Raw genomic sequence first — 19,276 nt, 5'->3', positions numbered from 1 at the left:
CGTTTTATTTTATTATTTTTTATTTTTATTTCTTTTCTCATTTTATTTATTTATTTTATTTTAATTAGTTATTTTTTGTTCTATATTTAGATTTTCATGAGCATAGAGGACATTCGATTGAAACTCGAACAACTTAGAGCAACCTCATCATATTCAGAACTCAATTTTGCCATCCACATTCCACTCCCGAAGACAGAGCCAAGCAGCCCAGAATCCGAACCAATGGCTCAAAATAACAACCGAACACTTAAAGAGTTGGCAGCTCCTAACTTGGACCAGCAACCCTTATGCATTGAGAATCCAAACCCTCAGGTAAATTTTGAACTCAAATCTGGGATGATTCATCTTCTTCCTACTTTTCATGGTCTTGCAGGAGAGGATCCAAATAAGCACTTGAAGGAGTTCCATGTGGTCTGCTCCACAATGAAACCAGCCGGAGTTTCTGAAGAGCAAGTTAAGCTAATGGCCTTCCCATTCTCTTTGGCGGATTCAGCCAAGGAATGGTTGTACTATCTTCCCTCCGGTACTGTCACTACATGGAATGAGATGCGGCAGCTATTTTTGGAGAAATATTTCCCAGCATCAAAAGCTGGCAGCATTCGAAAAGAAATTTGTGGAATCCGACAGTATAATGGAGAGCCGCTCTACGACTATTGGGAACGATTCAAAAAGCTATGTGCTAGTTGCCCCCACCATCAGATAAGTGATCAACTTCTTATTCAATACTTTTATGAGGGTCTACTGCCTATGGATAGGAGTATGATTGATGCTGCTAGTGGAGGAGCACTCGTGGATAAGACACTAGAAGCAGCCCGAAATCTCATTGCTAACATGGCTGCTAATTCCCAACAGTTTAACACTAGAAACGATCTACTGCCGCCACCTAAGCGAGTCAATGAGGTAAGTACTACTTCTTTAGAAAAACAAGTTTCAAATCTTACTTCTTTGGTGCAACAATTAGCTCTAGGGCAACAAATGAGACCGTGTGGCGTATGTTCTATGGTCGGACATGCGACTGACATGTGCCCTACTCTCCAAGAGGGATCACATGAGCAGGCCAACGCAGTTGAGGGGTTCCTAGGCCAACCAAGACAAAGGTATGATCCCTACTCTAATTTTTACAATGAAGGGTGGAAGGATCACCCTAATTTTAGGTATGGGAACCAACAACAAGGCATTCCTAATGTGGCACCATCTCGACCACCGGGCTACCCCCAACAGCGGGTGCAACAGCCTTACCAAGTTCGGTCACCCCCACCTCCTCAAAATCAAGGTACATCTTTAGAAGATCTTGTAAAAGCTCTCGCTACTAACTTTATGCAATTCTAACAGACTACCCAGACACAGCTCCAACATTTAGAGAATCAAATTGGCCAACTGGCCACATCTATGAGTAGGATAGAGGGTAGAACTTCAGGAAAGTTACCTTCTCAACCAGAAATTAATCCAAAGGAGAATGCCAGTGCTGTGTCTCTTAGGAGCGGAAAGCAATTGGAACCATTATTAGCTAAGCCATTAAAAGTATCCACAACATTATCACCCTCTGTGACCAATTCCTCACCTGAGGCTCTTCCTTTAACAAGGAAAGATGATTCCCACTCGGCATTGCCAGTCGATCCATCTGGCCAGGTAAGTATCCCCTCACCTCGAATTAAGACTCTCTCCATTCCTCCACCATTTCCTAGCAGATTTAAACAAACCAATAAAGAGGAACAAGAAAAAGAGATCCTTGAGACCTTTCGTAAAGTAGAGGTAAATATTCCTCTACTTGATGCTATTAAACAAGTGCCGCGTTATGCAAAGTTTTTGAAGGAATTATGCAGCAACAAGCGAAAGTTGAGCGGTAACGAAAAGGTAAGTGTTGGAGAGAATGTTTCTGCTGTACTTCAAAGAAAACTTCCACCTAAGTGCAAGGATCCAGGTACTTTCATTATCCCCTGCACTATAGGTAATACCAGATTCGAAAGATGTATGCTAGATTTAGGGGCCTCAATTAATGTTATGCCATATTCGATTTATAACTCCTTGAATTTAGGTCCAATGGAAGAAACTGGTATAATTATTCAATTGGCTGACAGATCTAATGCTTACCCGAAAGGGGTTATGGAAGACGTTCTTGTGCAGGTCAATGAATTGGCCTTTCCAGCTGATTTTTATATCCTTGAAATGGAGGATGAGTTGTCGCCCAATCCTACTCCTATTCTGTTGGGGCGGCCATTTCTTAAGACAGCCCGAACCAAGATTGATGTTCACGATGGAACCCTCACAATGGAATTCGATGGTGAAGTGATCCGCTTCAATATCTTTGAGGCAATGAGGTATCCCAGTGATGTTCATTCTGTTTTTGCCATGGATGATATTAATACTTTGGTGCAGGATTTCTTTGAATTATCCGGTAATGACAGTTTTGAAATTGCGATAAGCAAAAATCTTACGAAAAATGATTCTAAGGAACATGCAAATTTGATAAAGTTGGATGATGAGGTAGAGGAAGCTATGGCGATCTTAGATGGAGCATTCACATTACGCACCAATGGGTATAATGTTTCTTACCTTGAATTGCCTTTATTAAACGAGAAACTTTTACCTTCAATTGTGCAGGCACCTACCTTAGAACTTAAACCACTCCCAGAACACCTGCAATATATTTACTTGGGTGAGAATGAAACACTTCTAGTCATAATTGCTAAAACCCTCACCCCAGTTCAACAAGAAAAGTTAATTAGGGTGCTTCGAGATCATAAGACGGCGATTGGCTGGACCATTGCCGACATTAAGGGAATTAGTCCTTCCATGTGCATGCATCGCATTTTGCTAGAGGAAGGGTCTAAACCAACGAGAGATGCACAACGCCGCCTTAATCCACCAATGATGGAAGTCGTAAAAAAAGAGATACTGAAACTCCTTAATGTGGGGATTATTTATCCCATTTTTTATAGTAAATGGGTGAGTCCTGTGCAGGTAGTTCCAAAAAAATCAGGCATCACAGTGGTTAAGAATGAAGAAAACGAGCTTGTGCCAACTAGAGTTCAAACTGGGTGGAGAGTTTGCATTGACTATCGTAAACTGAATGCAGCCACTCGCAAGGATCATTTTCCTTTGCCATTTATTGATCAAATGCTTGAAAGGTTAAGTGGTCACTCTCATTATTGTTTTCTTGATGGTTACTCAGGTTATAATCAGATCGTTATCGCTCCGGAAGATCAAGAGAAAACAACATTCACATGCCCCTTCGGAACATTTGCTTACCGACACATGCCGTTTGGTCTCTGTAACACTCCTGCCACTTTCCAAAGGTGTATGATGAGTATTTTTTCTGATTATGTAGAGAACATCATTGAGGTATTTATGGATGATTTTACAGCTTATGGTGATTCTTTCGATAAATGTTTAGATAACCTTACACTTGTTCTTAAACGATGCATTGACACTAACCTTGTGCTTAATTGGGAAAAATGTCATTTTATGGTTAATCAAGGTATTGTACTAGGCCATGTTATTTCTGAAAAGGGGATTGAAGTTGATAAATCTAAGATAGATCTTATACGCTCCTTACCACCTCCTACTAGTGTGAGGGAGATTCGTTCTTTTCTTGGTCATGCAGGTTTCTATCGCAGGTTTATCAAGGACTTCTCCAAGATAGCTTTACCTCTCTGACTTACTTCAAAAGGATGCAACGTTTGACTTCAATGAAGAGTGCCAAAGAGCTTTTAAGAAGTTAAAAGAAGTTTTGACATCGGCCCCTGTGATTCAACCACCAAACTGGGATTTACCATTTGAGATTATGTGCGATGCCAGTGACTATGCTGTTGGAGCCGTGTTGGCCCAGCGTGTGGGCAAGCTTCCTCATGTCATCTATTATGCCTCTCGTACATTGAATGATGCACAACTTAACTACTCCACCACAGAGAAAGAACTTTTAGCAGTTATCTTTGCCTTAGAGAAATTTCGTTCTTATTTAATTGGATCTAAGGTAATCGTTTACTCTGACCATGTAGCTATTAGGTACTTGCTCACCAAAAAAGATGCCAAACCGCGCCTTATACGATGGATACTTCTATTGCAAGAATTTGACATAGAGATTCTAGATAAGAGAGGTTCTGAGAATTTGGTGGCAGATCATTTGAGTCGACTTACCTATAACGAAGATGCACTTCCATTGCATGAGAACTTTCCAGATGAGCAGTTATTACATGTAGGTATAGTTACTCCTTGGTATGCAGATATTGTCAATTACTTGGTGACCAGGACAGTACCGAAAGAGATAACCCGTGCACAAAAGGCCAAGATCAAGAGTGATGCCAAGTACTATGTGTGGGATGAGCCATACTTATGGAAGCATTGTTCTGATCAAGTTATTAGAAGGTGCGTACCCGAAATTGAATTTACTTCTATTCTCACCTTTTGTCATACTTTGGCTTGTGGAGGACATTTTGGACCAAAGAGAACAGCCCTTAAGGTACTTGCAAGCGGTTTTTATTGGCCATCACTATTTAAGGACGCATATTTGTTTTGCAAATCTTGTGATCGCTGTCAGAGAACAGGTAATTTAGGACCTAGAAATCAAATGCCACAATCTTCCATTCTTATAGTTGAGATATTTTATGTTTGGGGCATCGACTTCATGGGACCATTTCCTTCATCGTTTGGTAATCTCTATATTGTTCTTACGGTTGATTATGTTTCAAAATAGGTGGAAGCAAAAGCCACCCGAACTAACGATTCTAAGGTTGTGGTAGATTTTATAAAGAGTAACATCTTTACAAGGTTTGGAACACCAAAGGCAATTATCAGCGACAGAGGCACTCACTTTTGTAACAGGTCAATAGAAGCCCTCTTTCGAAAATACAACATCACTCACAAGGTGTCTACATCCTACCATCCACAAACTAGTGGGCAAGTTGAGGTGTCTAATAGGGAAGTGAAATCAATCCTTGAAAAGACAGTTAATCCAAATAGAAAGGACTGGAGCTTACGGCTTGATGATGCACTTTGGGCATATAGGACCGCATACAAAACTCCTATCGGTATGTCACCCTACAGGTTGGTATATGGTAAGCCTTGTCATCTTCCAGTGGAACTTGAACATAAAGCATGGTGGGCTGTGAAACAATGTAACATGGAACTGGACGTCGCCGGTCAACACAGAAAGCTCCAATTGCAAGAATTAGAGGAAATTCGAAATGATGCCTATGAGAGTTCACGAATCTATAAGGAAAAAACTAAGGCTTTTCATGACAAGCAGATCTTGAGAAAGAATTTTAAAGTTGGACAGAAAGTTTTGCTATTCCATTCTCGCCTTAAGTTGTTTCCAGGTAAGTTACGTTCTCGATGGGTTGGGCCTTTTGTTGTTATTAATGTTTTTCATCATGGTGCAGTTGAGATCAGGAGCTTAAAGACAGGTAAAGAGTTCAAAGTTAATGGTCATAAGTTGAAGCCTTACTATGAAAACTTTCAAACACTCAATGTAGATGAGGCTCCACTTTATGAACCTGCGTACGTTGATGAGTGAAACTTGAGAACCAGGTCAGGCTGAGGACAATAAACCAAGCGCTTATTGAGAGGCAACCCAATGGCTGGAGAAAAGATTTTGACAGCACGCCATAACAGATTTGATTTTTCTCCTTCTCATTCTCATTTACTTTACCTACGTTGTGTTGAATTTTGTTTGTTTTTGTTTGTGTGTCTCATCTCATTTTCCCATGTTTAATTCTGTCTTTTGTTAGCTTAGGCTTACATTGAGGACAATGTAAGAATTAAGTGTGGGGGGGTGGATTTCGAACTTAGTTTTTGTTACTTTGTCTTTTTCTTTTTACAAAAAAAAAAAAAACACATTGTTTTGAATATTAGTCAATGATAAGAATTTGATTGACAATGAATATGGTTCTTAGAAAGGGTTGAATATTACCTTAGTTTATACTTGATTCTTGTGTTGATTTCCTCTTAATTGAGATTCTTTAAACCATAGCACTAATATCAATTCTTTCATAATTTTGACTTAGAATTTGAGATTGACGCAGCCTGAGTTGAGAATTTTAGATTGAGTAAATGACTGTTTGTCTTGATTCTTATCTCCACAATACAGTGTAGTATACACAGGCACCATAGTCAGAAATAGCTACCTATAACCCTTAAGAGTGAAGCTATCCTTGAGTAATTTGGGCCTATGTACCACCAGTATGTAGAGGATAATCTACCATGAGAAGAAGGCTACCTTAAGGGGTAGAGTGAAAGCTCCTGACTACAAAAAAAAAGGGAACTTCAAAAGAAAATGCACACAAATGCCTGTAAAAAAAAAAAAAATTTGGAGATCAAGATGATAAGATTAGTTTGACCTACTCTTTTCTTTGTTCAAGGCAAAGGCTGTTGATATTGAAGATTTTGGGAACTGATTTTAATTGAATTGATTCACACACACACTATGAGAATCAAAAGAGAGATGTGATTGACTATTGAATTAAAGTTAGAACTTCGATAATATTTGAAATTTTCTTTGAGCTATATGATTTATGCAATATTTGAGGCTAGTTTTATTTTAAATTCCTTTGTTCTTTTTCTGCTAAAAAAAAAAAATGCAATGATGTTTGTGGGTATCATCGCTGAAGCCCTCACGAGACTATAACTCGTCCACTAGGGCCGCCTAGGGGTTTAAAGGCTTGTTGCATACGCTAAATGCAATCGTGATTTCCTACGAAAGTGAACTAGTTTAGGTTTTCTTTTTATTTTTGTTTTAGGTTTGCTCGAGGACAAGCAAAGGGTAAGTGTGGGGGAATTTGATAAGTGTATATTTTCCATATATTTTGCTATTAATTTCTCTATCTTTTTCTTGTTTTGGTCTTAAATATTTTAGTTATTTTAGTTAATTTTTAATTTAGTAACTTATATTTTATTGTGTTAATTTTTATCTTAGTTTTATTTATTTTGTTATTTTAGGTATATTTTGGAATTAAAGAGAAATTAAATCAGAGCATTTAAGAAGAGATCTGCTTGAAGGAATTAGAAAAGGGAAATAATTAGTGATTTTTGGAAACCAAGAAAACCGAAGCCAACAAAATTAATTCATGCATATTCAGAAGATTATGACCATCACGTGGAGATTAAAGAGGGAATTGAATTTAATTCAATTTGGCGGCTTCATTTAATTGGAATCAAGAATCTTAAAGGGTAATAACATGTGCAAGCATTAAAGTGGCTTTGGCTTGCTCATTGGTTAATATGGGAAGCAAATTGAACAAAGAAGAAAAAGGAAATGGCCATATTTCATGCACGTGAATTGCCTAAACAAGTGGTGGACAAAGCATTGGAAATAAAGAATTGAAATGGCATGTGCATGGCAATTAAAGGAAACAAATTAATTGCTTTAAAATACGGCCAATCTTGGGCAGTATAAAAGCCAACTTTTGGCTTTTGATTTAGAGAGCAAGGCAGCAAGAAGGATTCGGCAGCAACAAGAAGAAAAAGAAAAAAAAGAAGCCAACAACCGGAATTAAATTGAAGAAAAAGGCAGCCGCTTGAATTAATCTCCATGACTGGTTTTATCAATTTTCTTATTCCCAATTTAATTATGTTAGGCTAAATTTTTATTTGGTTGAGGGTGAATTCAAAACCCTAAACATGCTATGCAATTAAATTTAAATTCTATCATTCAATTTATTTAATTGAGATTGTTTATGTTCTTCTATAATTAATGTTCATGGTTTATTCTTGTTTTGTTTGAGTGGCCAATTAGATAGGACTTGAATAAATTTTATTGCTAGATTAAAATTCTTGATCCGTAATTGTCTTGATATTTTAATCATTAGTAGCAGGTTGGAATCAGTGATTTCAATTGAAGAACATAACCTAGGTTAAATAATCCGAGCTTGTGTGTTTATTGCCTAGATCAACCTAACATCTTTCTTTGTTTAATGCTTCCATTATCTTAAATTTAAAGAGCTTGTTTTAAATTATTTAATGGTTAGAGATTAGGTGAAGAGCTTGTTTTGCCTAACGACACACTAAGGAAAGATTGAGACTAACAGAGCTTATTGTTGTCTACGGTTGATAGTTTCAATATAAATTGATGATAGAATTAATATATTATGTGCATGTTTGGTGGTGGCGAATGATCCTTTAACCAAAGTTTTCATCATTATTATTTCTTTCTCCTTTAATTAGAGTTTTTATTAAATTCTTGTTCGTAATTTTAATTTCTTTATTTCTTACTATTTAGTTAAAAATTCATAAATCCCCCTTTTATTTTTAATTGGCATTTTCTTTAGTTAGATTAATTTATATTATTATTACTATTACTATTATTATTATTATTACTATTATTTTATTTTAAATCTTGCTTTTGAGTTAATAATAAATATAACTAGCATAGTCTTTGTGGGATCGATCCTTACTCGCTCTGTACTAATTATTTATATTAGTGGTAAGGTTTTAAATTTGGTGCACCTTAACGACACTACCAAATTTTTGGCGCCGTTGCCGGGGACTAGCGTCTAGTTTGTTTATTATCACTCGTTTTATTTTATTATTTTTTATTTTTATTTCTTTTCTCATTTTATTTATTTATTTTATTTTAATTAGTTATTTTTTGTTCTATATTTAGATTTTCATGAGCATAGAGGACATTCGATTGAAACTCGAACAACTTAGAGCAACCTCATCATATTCAGAACTCAATTTTGCCATCCACATTCCACTCCCGAAGACAGAGCCAAGCAGCCCAGAATCCGAACCAATGGCTCAAAATAACAACCGAACACTTAAAGAGTTGGCAGCTCCTAACTTGGACCAGCAACCCTTATGCATTGAGAATCCAAACCCTCAGGTAAATTTTGAACTCAAATCTGGGATGATTCATCTTCTTCCTACTTTTCATGGTCTTGCAGGAGAGGATCCAAATAAGCACTTGAAGGAGTTCCATGTGGTCTGCTCCACAATGAAACCAGCCGGAGTTTCTGAAGAGCAAGTTAAGCTAATGGCCTTCCCATTCTCTTTGGCGGATTCAGCCAAGGAATGGTTGTACTATCTTCCCTCCGGTACTGTCACTACATGGAATGAGATGCGGCAGCTATTTTTGGAGAAATATTTCCCAGCATCAAAAGCTGGCAGCATTCGAAAAGAAATTTGTGGAATCCGACAGTATAATGGAGAGCCGCTCTACGACTATTGGGAACGATTCAAAAAGCTATGTGCTAGTTGCCCCCACCATCAGATAAGTGATCAACTTCTTATTCAATACTTTTATGAGGGTCTACTGCCTATGGATAGGAGTATGATTGATGCTGCTAGTGGAGGAGCACTCGTGGATAAGACACTAGAAGCAGCCCGAAATCTCATTGCTAACATGGCTGCTAATTCCCAACAGTTTAACACTAGAAACGATCTACTGCCGCCACCTAAGCGAGTCAATGAGGTAAGTACTACTTCTTTAGAAAAACAAGTTTCAAATCTTACTTCTTTGGTGCAACAATTAGCTCTAGGGCAACAAATGAGACCGTGTGGCGTATGTTCTATGGTCGGACATGCGACTGACATGTGCCCTACTCTCCAAGAGGGATCACATGAGCAGGCCAACGCAGTTGAGGGGTTCCTAGGCCAACCAAGACAAAGGTATGATCCCTACTCTAATTTTTACAATGAAGGGTGGAAGGATCACCCTAATTTTAGGTATGGGAACCAACAACAAGGCATTCCTAATGTGGCACCATCTCGACCACCGGGCTACCCCCAACAGCGGGTGCAACAGCCTTACCAAGTTCGGTCACCCCCACCTCCTCAAAATCAAGGTACATCTTTAGAAGATCTTGTAAAAGCTCTCGCTACTAACTTTATGCAATTCTAACAGACTACCCAGACACAGCTCCAACATTTAGAGAATCAAATTGGCCAACTGGCCACATCTATGAGTAGGATAGAGGGTAGAACTTCAGGAAAGTTACCTTCTCAACCAGAAATTAATCCAAAGGAGAATGCCAGTGCTGTGTCTCTTAGGAGCGGAAAGCAATTGGAACCATTATTAGCTAAGCCATTAAAAGTATCCACAACATTATCACCCTCTGTGACCAATTCCTCACCTGAGGCTCTTCCTTTAACAAGGAAAGATGATTCCCACTCGGCATTGCCAGTCGATCCATCTGGCCAGGTAAGTATCCCCTCACCTCGAATTAAGACTCTCTCCATTCCTCCACCATTTCCTAGCAGATTTAAACAAACCAATAAAGAGGAACAAGAAAAAGAGATCCTTGAGACCTTTCGTAAAGTAGAGGTAAATATTCCTCTACTTGATGCTATTAAACAAGTGCCGCGTTATGCAAAGTTTTTGAAGGAATTATGCAGCAACAAGCGAAAGTTGAGCGGTAACGAAAAGGTAAGTGTTGGAGAGAATGTTTCTGCTGTACTTCAAAGAAAACTTCCACCTAAGTGCAAGGATCCAGGTACTTTCATTATCCCCTGCACTATAGGTAATACCAGATTCGAAAGATGTATGCTAGATTTAGGGGCCTCAATTAATGTTATGCCATATTCGATTTATAACTCCTTGAATTTAGGTCCAATGGAAGAAACTGGTATAATTATTCAATTGGCTGACAGATCTAATGCTTACCCGAAAGGGGTTATGGAAGACGTTCTTGTGCAGGTCAATGAATTGGCCTTTCCAGCTGATTTTTATATCCTTGAAATGGAGGATGAGTTGTCGCCCAATCCTACTCCTATTCTGTTGGGGCGGCCATTTCTTAAGACAGCCCGAACCAAGATTGATGTTCACGATGGAACCCTCACAATGGAATTCGATGGTGAAGTGATCCGCTTCAATATCTTTGAGGCAATGAGGTATCCCAGTGATGTTCATTCTGTTTTTGCCATGGATGATATTAATACTTTGGTGCAGGATTTCTTTGAATTATCCGGTAATGACAGTTTTGAAATTGCGATAAGCAAAAATCTTACGAAAAATGATTCTAAGGAACATGCAAATTTGATAAAGTTGGATGATGAGGTAGAGGAAGCTATGGCGATCTTAGATGGAGCATTCACATTACGCACCAATGGGTATAATGTTTCTTACCTTGAATTGCCTTTATTAAACGAGAAACTTTTACCTTCAATTGTGCAGGCACCTACCTTAGAACTTAAACCACTCCCAGAACACCTGCAATATATTTACTTGGGTGAGAATGAAACACTTCTAGTCATAATTGCTAAAACCCTCACCCCAGTTCAACAAGAAAAGTTAATTAGGGTGCTTCGAGATCATAAGACGGCGATTGGCTGGACCATTGCCGACATTAAGGGAATTAGTCCTTCCATGTGCATGCATCGCATTTTGCTAGAGGAAGGGTCTAAACCAACGAGAGATGCACAACGCCGCCTTAATCCACCAATGATGGAAGTCGTAAAAAAAGAGATACTGAAACTCCTTAATGTGGGGATTATTTATCCCATTTTTTATAGTAAATGGGTGAGTCCTGTGCAGGTAGTTCCAAAAAAATCAGGCATCACAGTGGTTAAGAATGAAGAAAACGAGCTTGTGCCAACTAGAGTTCAAACTGGGTGGAGAGTTTGCATTGACTATCGTAAACTGAATGCAGCCACTCGCAAGGATCATTTTCCTTTGCCATTTATTGATCAAATGCTTGAAAGGTTAAGTGGTCACTCTCATTATTGTTTTCTTGATGGTTACTCAGGTTATAATCAGATCGTTATCGCTCCGGAAGATCAAGAGAAAACAACATTCACATGCCCCTTCGGAACATTTGCTTACCGACACATGCCGTTTGGTCTCTGTAACACTCCTGCCACTTTCCAAAGGTGTATGATGAGTATTTTTTCTGATTATGTAGAGAACATCATTGAGGTATTTATGGATGATTTTACAGCTTATGGTGATTCTTTCGATAAATGTTTAGATAACCTTACACTTGTTCTTAAACGATGCATTGACACTAACCTTGTGCTTAATTGGGAAAAATGTCATTTTATGGTTAATCAAGGTATTGTACTAGGCCATGTTATTTCTGAAAAGGGGATTGAAGTTGATAAATCTAAGATAGATCTTATACGCTCCTTACCACCTCCTACTAGTGTGAGGGAGATTCGTTCTTTTCTTGGTCATGCAGGTTTCTATCGCAGGTTTATCAAGGACTTCTCCAAGATAGCTTTACCTCTCTGACTTACTTCAAAAGGATGCAACGTTTGACTTCAATGAAGAGTGCCAAAGAGCTTTTAAGAAGTTAAAAGAAGTTTTGACATCGGCCCCTGTGATTCAACCACCAAACTGGGATTTACCATTTGAGATTATGTGCGATGCCAGTGACTATGCTGTTGGAGCCGTGTTGGCCCAGCGTGTGGGCAAGCTTCCTCATGTCATCTATTATGCCTCTCGTACATTGAATGATGCACAACTTAACTACTCCACCACAGAGAAAGAACTTTTAGCAGTTATCTTTGCCTTAGAGAAATTTCGTTCTTATTTAATTGGATCTAAGGTAATCGTTTACTCTGACCATGTAGCTATTAGGTACTTGCTCACCAAAAAAGATGCCAAACCGCGCCTTATACGATGGATACTTCTATTGCAAGAATTTGACATAGAGATTCTAGATAAGAGAGGTTCTGAGAATTTGGTGGCAGATCATTTGAGTCGACTTACCTATAACGAAGATGCACTTCCATTGCATGAGAACTTTCCAGATGAGCAGTTATTACATGTAGGTATAGTTACTCCTTGGTATGCAGATATTGTCAATTACTTGGTGACCAGGACAGTACCGAAAGAGATAACCCGTGCACAAAAGGCCAAGATCAAGAGTGATGCCAAGTACTATGTGTGGGATGAGCCATACTTATGGAAGCATTGTTCTGATCAAGTTATTAGAAGGTGCGTACCCGAAATTGAATTTACTTCTATTCTCACCTTTTGTCATACTTTGGCTTGTGGAGGACATTTTGGACCAAAGAGAACAGCCCTTAAGGTACTTGCAAGCGGTTTTTATTGGCCATCACTATTTAAGGACGCATATTTGTTTTGCAAATCTTGTGATCGCTGTCAGAGAACAGGTAATTTAGGACCTAGAAATCAAATGCCACAATCTTCCATTCTTATAGTTGAGATATTTTATGTTTGGGGCATCGACTTCATGGGACCATTTCCTTCATCGTTTGGTAATCTCTATATTGTTCTTACGGTTGATTATGTTTCAAAATAGGTGGAAGCAAAAGCCACCCGAACTAACGATTCTAAGGTTGTGGTAGATTTTATAAAGAGTAACATCTTTACAAGGTTTGGAACACCAAAGGCAATTATCAGCGACAGAGGCACTCACTTTTGTAACAGGTCAATAGAAGCCCTCTTTCGAAAATACAACATCACTCACAAGGTGTCTACATCCTACCATCCACAAACTAGTGGGCAAGTTGAGGTGTCTAATAGGGAAGTGAAATCAATCCTTGAAAAGACAGTTAATCCAAATAGAAAGGACTGGAGCTTACGGCTTGATGATGCACTTTGGGCATATAGGACCGCATACAAAACTCCTATCGGTATGTCACCCTACAGGTTGGTATATGGTAAGCCTTGTCATCTTCCAGTGGAACTTGAACATAAAGCATGGTGGGCTGTGAAACAATGTAACATGGAACTGGACGTCGCCGGTCAACACAGAAAGCTCCAATTGCAAGAATTAGAGGAAATTCGAAATGATGCCTATGAGAGTTCACGAATCTATAAGGAAAAAACTAAGGCTTTTCATGACAAGCAGATCTTGAGAAAGAATTTTAAAGTTGGACAGAAAGTTTTGCTATTCCATTCTCGCCTTAAGTTGTTTCCAGGTAAGTTACGTTCTCGATGGGTTGGGCCTTTTGTTGTTATTAATGTTTTTCATCATGGTGCAGTTGAGATCAGGAGCTTAAAGACAGGTAAAGAGTTCAAAGTTAATGGTCATAAGTTGAAGCCTTACTATGAAAACTTTCAAACACTCAATGTAGATGAGGCTCCACTTTATGAACCTGCGTACGTTGATGAGTGAAACTTGAGAACCAGGTCAGGCTGAGGACAATAAACCAAGCGCTTATTGAGAGGCAACCCAATGGCTGGAGAAAAGATTTTGACAGCACGCCATAACAGATTTGATTTTTCTCCTTCTCATTCTCATTTACTTTACCTACGTTGTGTTGAATTTTGTTTGTTTTTGTTTGTGTGTCTCATCTCATTTTCCCATGTTTAATTCTGTCTTTTGTTAGCTTAGGCTTACATTGAGGACAATGTAAGAATTAAGTGTGGGGGGGTGGATTTCGAACTTAGTTTTTGTTACTTTGTCTTTTTCTTTTTACAAAAAAAAAAAAAACACATTGTTTTGAATATTAGTCAATGATAAGAATTTGATTGACAATGAATATGGTTCTTAGAAAGGGTTGAATATTACCTTAGTTTATACTTGATTCTTGTGTTGATTTCCTCTTAATTGAGATTCTTTAAACCATAGCACTAATATCAATTCTTTCATAATTTTGACTTAGAATTTGAGATTGACGCAGCCTGAGTTGAGAATTTTAGATTGAGTAAATGACTGTTTGTCTTGATTCTTATCTCCACAATACAGTGTAGTATACACAGGCACCATAGTCAGAAATAGCTACCTATAACCCTTAAGAGTGAAGCTATCCTTGAGTAATTTGGGCCTATGTACCACCAGTATGTAGAGGATAATCTACCATGAGAAGAAGGCTACCTTAAGGGGTAGAGTGAAAGCTCCTGACTACAAAAAAAAAGGGAACTTCAAAAGAAAATGCACACAAATGCCTGTAAAAAAAAAAAAAATTTGGAGATCAAGATGATAAGATTAGTTTGACCTACTCTTTTCTTTGTTCAAGGCAAAGGCTGTTGATATTGAAGATTTTGGGAACTGATTTTAATTGAATTGATTCACACACACACTATGAGAATCAAAAGAGAGATGTGATTGACTATTGAATTAAAGTTAGAACTTCGATAATATTTGAAATTTTCTTTGAGCTATATGATTTATGCAATATTTGAGGCTAGTTTTATTTTAAATTCCTTTGTTCTTTTTCTGCTAAAAAAAAAAAATGCAATGATGTTTGTGGGTATCATCGCTGAAGCCCTCACGAGACTATAACTCGTCCACTAGGGCCGCCTAGGGGTTTAAAGGCTTGTTGCATACGCTAAATGCAATCGTGATTTCCTACGAAAGTGAACTAGTTTAGGTTTTCTTTTTATTTTTGTTTTAGGTTTGCTCGAGGACAAGCAAAGGGTAAGTGTGGGGGAATTTGATAAGTGTATATTTTCCATATATTTTGCTATTAATTTCTCTATCTTTTTCTTGTTTTGGTCTTAAATATTTTAGTTATTTTAGTTAATTTTTAATTTAGTAACTTATATTTTATTGTGTTAATTTTTATCTTAGTTTTATTTATTTTGTTATTTTAGGTATATTTTGGAATTAAAGAGAAATTAAATCAGAGCATTTAAGAAGAGATCTGCTTGAAGGAATTAGAAAAGGGAAATAATTAGTGATTTTTGGAAACCAAGAAAACCGAAGCCAACAAAATTAATTCATGCATATTCAGAAGATTATGACCATCACGTGGAGATTAAAGAGGGAATTGAATTTAATTCAATTTGGCGGCTTCATTTAATTGGAATCAAGAATCTTAAAGGGTAATAACATGTGCAAGCATTAAAGTGGCTTTGGCTTGCTCATTGGTTAATATGGGAAGCAAATTGAACAAAGAAGAAAAAGGAAATGGCCATATTTCATGCACGTGAATTGCCTAAACAAGTGGTGGACAAAGCATTGGAAATAAAGAATTGAAATGGCATGTGCATGGCAATTAAAGGAAACAAATTAATTGCTTTAAAATACGGCCAATCTTGGGCAGTATAAAAGCCAACTTTTGGCTTTTGATTTAGAGAGCAAGGCAGCAAGAAGGATTCGGCAGCAACAAGAAGAAAAAGAAAAAAAAGAAGCCAACAACCGGAATTAAATTGAAGAAAAAGGCAGCCGCTTGAATTAATCTCCATGACTGGTTTTATCAATTTTCTTATTCCCAATTTAATTATGTTAGGCTAAATTTTTATTTGGTTGAGGGTGAATTCAAAACCCTAAACATGCTATGCAATTAAATTTAAATTCTATCATTCAATTTATTTAATTGAGATTGTTTATGTTCTTCTATAATTAATGTTCATGGTTTATTCTTGTTTTGTTTGAGTGGCCAATTAGATAGGACTTGAATAAATTTTATTGCTAGATTAAAATTCTTGATCCGTAATTGTCTTGATATTTTAATCATTAGTAGCAGGTTGGAATCAGTGATTTCAATTGAAGAACATAACCTAGGTTAAATAATCCGAGCTTGTGTGTTTATTGCCTAGATCAACCTAACATCTTTCTTTGTTTAATGCTTCCATTATCTTAAATTTAAAGAGCTTGTTTTAAATTATTTAATGGTTAGAGATTAGGTGAAGAGCTTGTTTTGCCTAACGACACACTAAGGAAAGATTGAGACTAACAGAGCTTATTGTTGTCTACGGTTGATAGTTTCAATATAAATTGATGATAGAATTAATATATTATGTGCATGTTTGGTGGTGGCGAATGATCCTTTAACCAAAGTTTTCATCATTATTATTTCTTTCTCCTTTAATTAGAGTTTTTATTAAATTCTTGTTCGTAATTTTAATTTCTTTATTTCTTACTATTTAGTTAAAAATTCATAAATCCCCCTTTTATTTTTAATTGGCATTTTCTTTAGTTAGATTAATTTATATTATTATTACTATTACTATTATTATTATTATTACTATTATTTTATTTTAAATCTTGCTTTTGAGTTAATAATAAATATAACTAGCATAGTCTTTGTGGGATCGATCCTTACTCGCTCTGTACTAATTATTTATATTAGTGGTAAGGTTTTAAATTTGGTGCACCTTAACGACACTACCAAATTTTTGGCGCCGTTGCCGGGGACTAGCGTCTAGTTTGTTTATTATCACTCGTTTTATTTTATTATTTTTTATTTTTATTTCTTTTCTCATTTTATTTATTTATTTTATTTTAATTAGTTATTTTTTGTTCTATATTTAGATTTTCATGAGCATAGAGGACATTCGATTGAAACTCGAACAACTTAGAGCAACCTCATCATATTCAGAACTCAATTTTGCCATCCACATTCCACTCCCGAAGACAGAGCCAAGCAGCCCAGAATCCGAACCAATGGCTCAAAATAACAACCGAACACTTAAAGAGTTGGCAGCTCCTAACTTGGACCAGCAACCCTTATGCATTGAGAATCCAAACCCTCAGGTAAATTTTGAACTCAAATCTGGGATGATTCATCTTCTTCCTACTTTTCATGGTCTTGCAGGAGAGGATCCAAATAAGCACTTGAAGGAGTTCCATGTGGTCTGCTCCACAATGAAACCAGCCGGAGTTTCTGAAGAGCAAGTTAAGCTAATGGCCTTCCCATTCTCTTTGGCGGATTCAGCCAAGGAATGGTTGTACTATCTTCCCTCCGGTACTGTCACTACATGGAATGAGATGCGGCAGCTATTTTTGGAGAAATATTTCCCAGCATCAAAAGCTGGCAGCATTCGAAAAGAAATTTGTGGAATCCGACAGTATAATGGAGAGCCGCTCTACGACTATTGGGAACGATTCAAAAAGCTATGTGCTAGTTGCCCCCACCATCAGATAAGTGATCAACTTCTTATTCAATACTTTTATGAGGGTCTACTGCCTATGGATAGGAGTATGATTGATGCTGCTAGTGGAGGAGCACTCGTGGATAAGACACTAGAAGCAGCCCGAAATCTCATTGCTAACATGGCTGCTAATTCCCAACAGTTTAACACTAGAAACGATCTACTGCCGCCACCTAAGCGAGTCAATGAGGTAAGTACTACTTCTTTAGAAAAACAAGTTTCAAATCTTACTTCTTTGGTGCAACAATTAGCTCTAGGGCAACAAATGAGACCGTGTGGCGTATGTTCTATGGTCGGACATGCGACTGACATGTGCCCTACTCTCCAAGAGGGATCACATGAGCAGGCCAACGCAGTTGAGGGGTTCCTAGGCCAACCAAGACAAAGGTATGATCCCTACTCTAATTTTTACAATGAAGGGTGGAAGGATCACCCTAATTTTAGGTATGGGAACCAACAACAAGGCATTCCTAATGTGGCACCATCTCGACCACCGGGCTACCCCCAACAGCGGGTGCAACAGCCTTACCAAGTTCGGTCACCCCCACCTCCTCAAAATCAAGGTACATCTTTAGAAGATCTTGTAAAAGCTCTCGCTACTAACTTTATGCAATTCTAACAGACTACCCAGACACAGCTCCAACATTTAGAGAATCAAATTGGCCAACTGGCCACATCTATGAGTAGGATAGAGGGTAGAACTTCAGGAAAGTTACCTTCTCAACCAGAAATTAATCCAAAGGAGAATGCCAGTGCTGTGTCTCTTAGGAGCGGAAAGCAATTGGAACCATTATTAGCTAAGCCATTAAAAGTATCCACAACATTATCACCCTCTGTGACCAATTCCTCACCTGAGGCTCTTCCTTTAACAAGGAAAGATGATTCCCACTCGGCATTGCCAGTCGATCCATCTGGCCAGGTAAGTATCCCCTCACCTCGAATTAAGACTCTCTCCATTCCTCCACCATTTCCTAGCAGATTTAAACAAACCAATAAAGAGGAACAAGAAAAAGAGATCCTTGAGACCTTTCGTAAAGTAGAGGTAAATATTCCTCTACTTGATGCTATTAAACAAGTGCCGCGTTATGCAAAGTTTTTGAAGGAATTATGCAGCAACAAGCGAAAGTTGAGCGGTAACGAAAAGGTAAGTGTTGGAGAGAATGTTTCTGCTGTACTTCAAAGAAAACTTCCACCTAAGTGCAAGGATCCAGGTACTTTCATTATCCCCTGCACTATAGGTAATACCAGATTCGAAAGATGTATGCTAGATTTAGGGGCCTCAATTAATGTTATGCCATATTCGATTTATAACTCCTTGAATTTAGGTCCAATGGAAGAAACTGGTATAATTATTCAATTGGCTGACAGATCTAATGCTTACCCGAAAGGGGTTATGGAAGACGTTCTTGTGCAGGTCAATGAATTGGCCTTTCCAGCTGATTTTTATATCCTTGAAATGGAGGATGAGTTGTCGCCCAATCCTACTCCTATTCTGTTGGGGCGGCCATTTCTTAAGACAGCCCGAACCAAGATTGATGTTCACGATGGAACCCT

The 19,276-nt window shown here is 37.8% G+C and overlaps 3 protein-coding genes across 3 annotated transcripts; all 3 read left to right on the top strand.

Moving 5' to 3' along the window:
• Nucleotides 1–222: 222 nt before the first annotated feature.
• LOC127901887 (uncharacterized) lies at nt 223–1,329 on the top strand. Its single transcript, XM_052439925.1, has one exon. The coding sequence runs from the start codon at nt 223–225 to the stop codon at nt 1,327–1,329; it is 1,107 nt and encodes a 368-aa protein (XP_052295885.1).
• Nucleotides 1,330–8,728: 7,399 nt separating this feature from the next.
• Nucleotides 8,729–9,835, top strand: LOC127901886 (uncharacterized). Its single transcript, XM_052439924.1, has one exon. The coding sequence runs from the start codon at nt 8,729–8,731 to the stop codon at nt 9,833–9,835; it is 1,107 nt and encodes a 368-aa protein (XP_052295884.1).
• A 7,399-nt stretch (nt 9,836–17,234) lies between these two features.
• LOC127901885 (uncharacterized) lies at nt 17,235–18,341 on the top strand. The gene has a single exon (XM_052439923.1). The coding sequence runs from the start codon at nt 17,235–17,237 to the stop codon at nt 18,339–18,341; it is 1,107 nt and encodes a 368-aa protein (XP_052295883.1).
• The last annotated feature ends 935 nt before the right edge of the window (nt 18,342–19,276 follow it).

The sequence above is a fragment of the Citrus sinensis genome, chromosome 4 (genome assembly GCF_022201045.2).
Source record: "Citrus sinensis cultivar Valencia sweet orange chromosome 4, DVS_A1.0, whole genome shotgun sequence".
NCBI classification, from domain to species: domain Eukaryota; kingdom Viridiplantae; phylum Streptophyta; class Magnoliopsida; order Sapindales; family Rutaceae; genus Citrus; species Citrus sinensis.
Note: the sequence above shows the minus strand (reverse complement) of the source record. Positions and strands in the feature narration are given on the sequence as shown.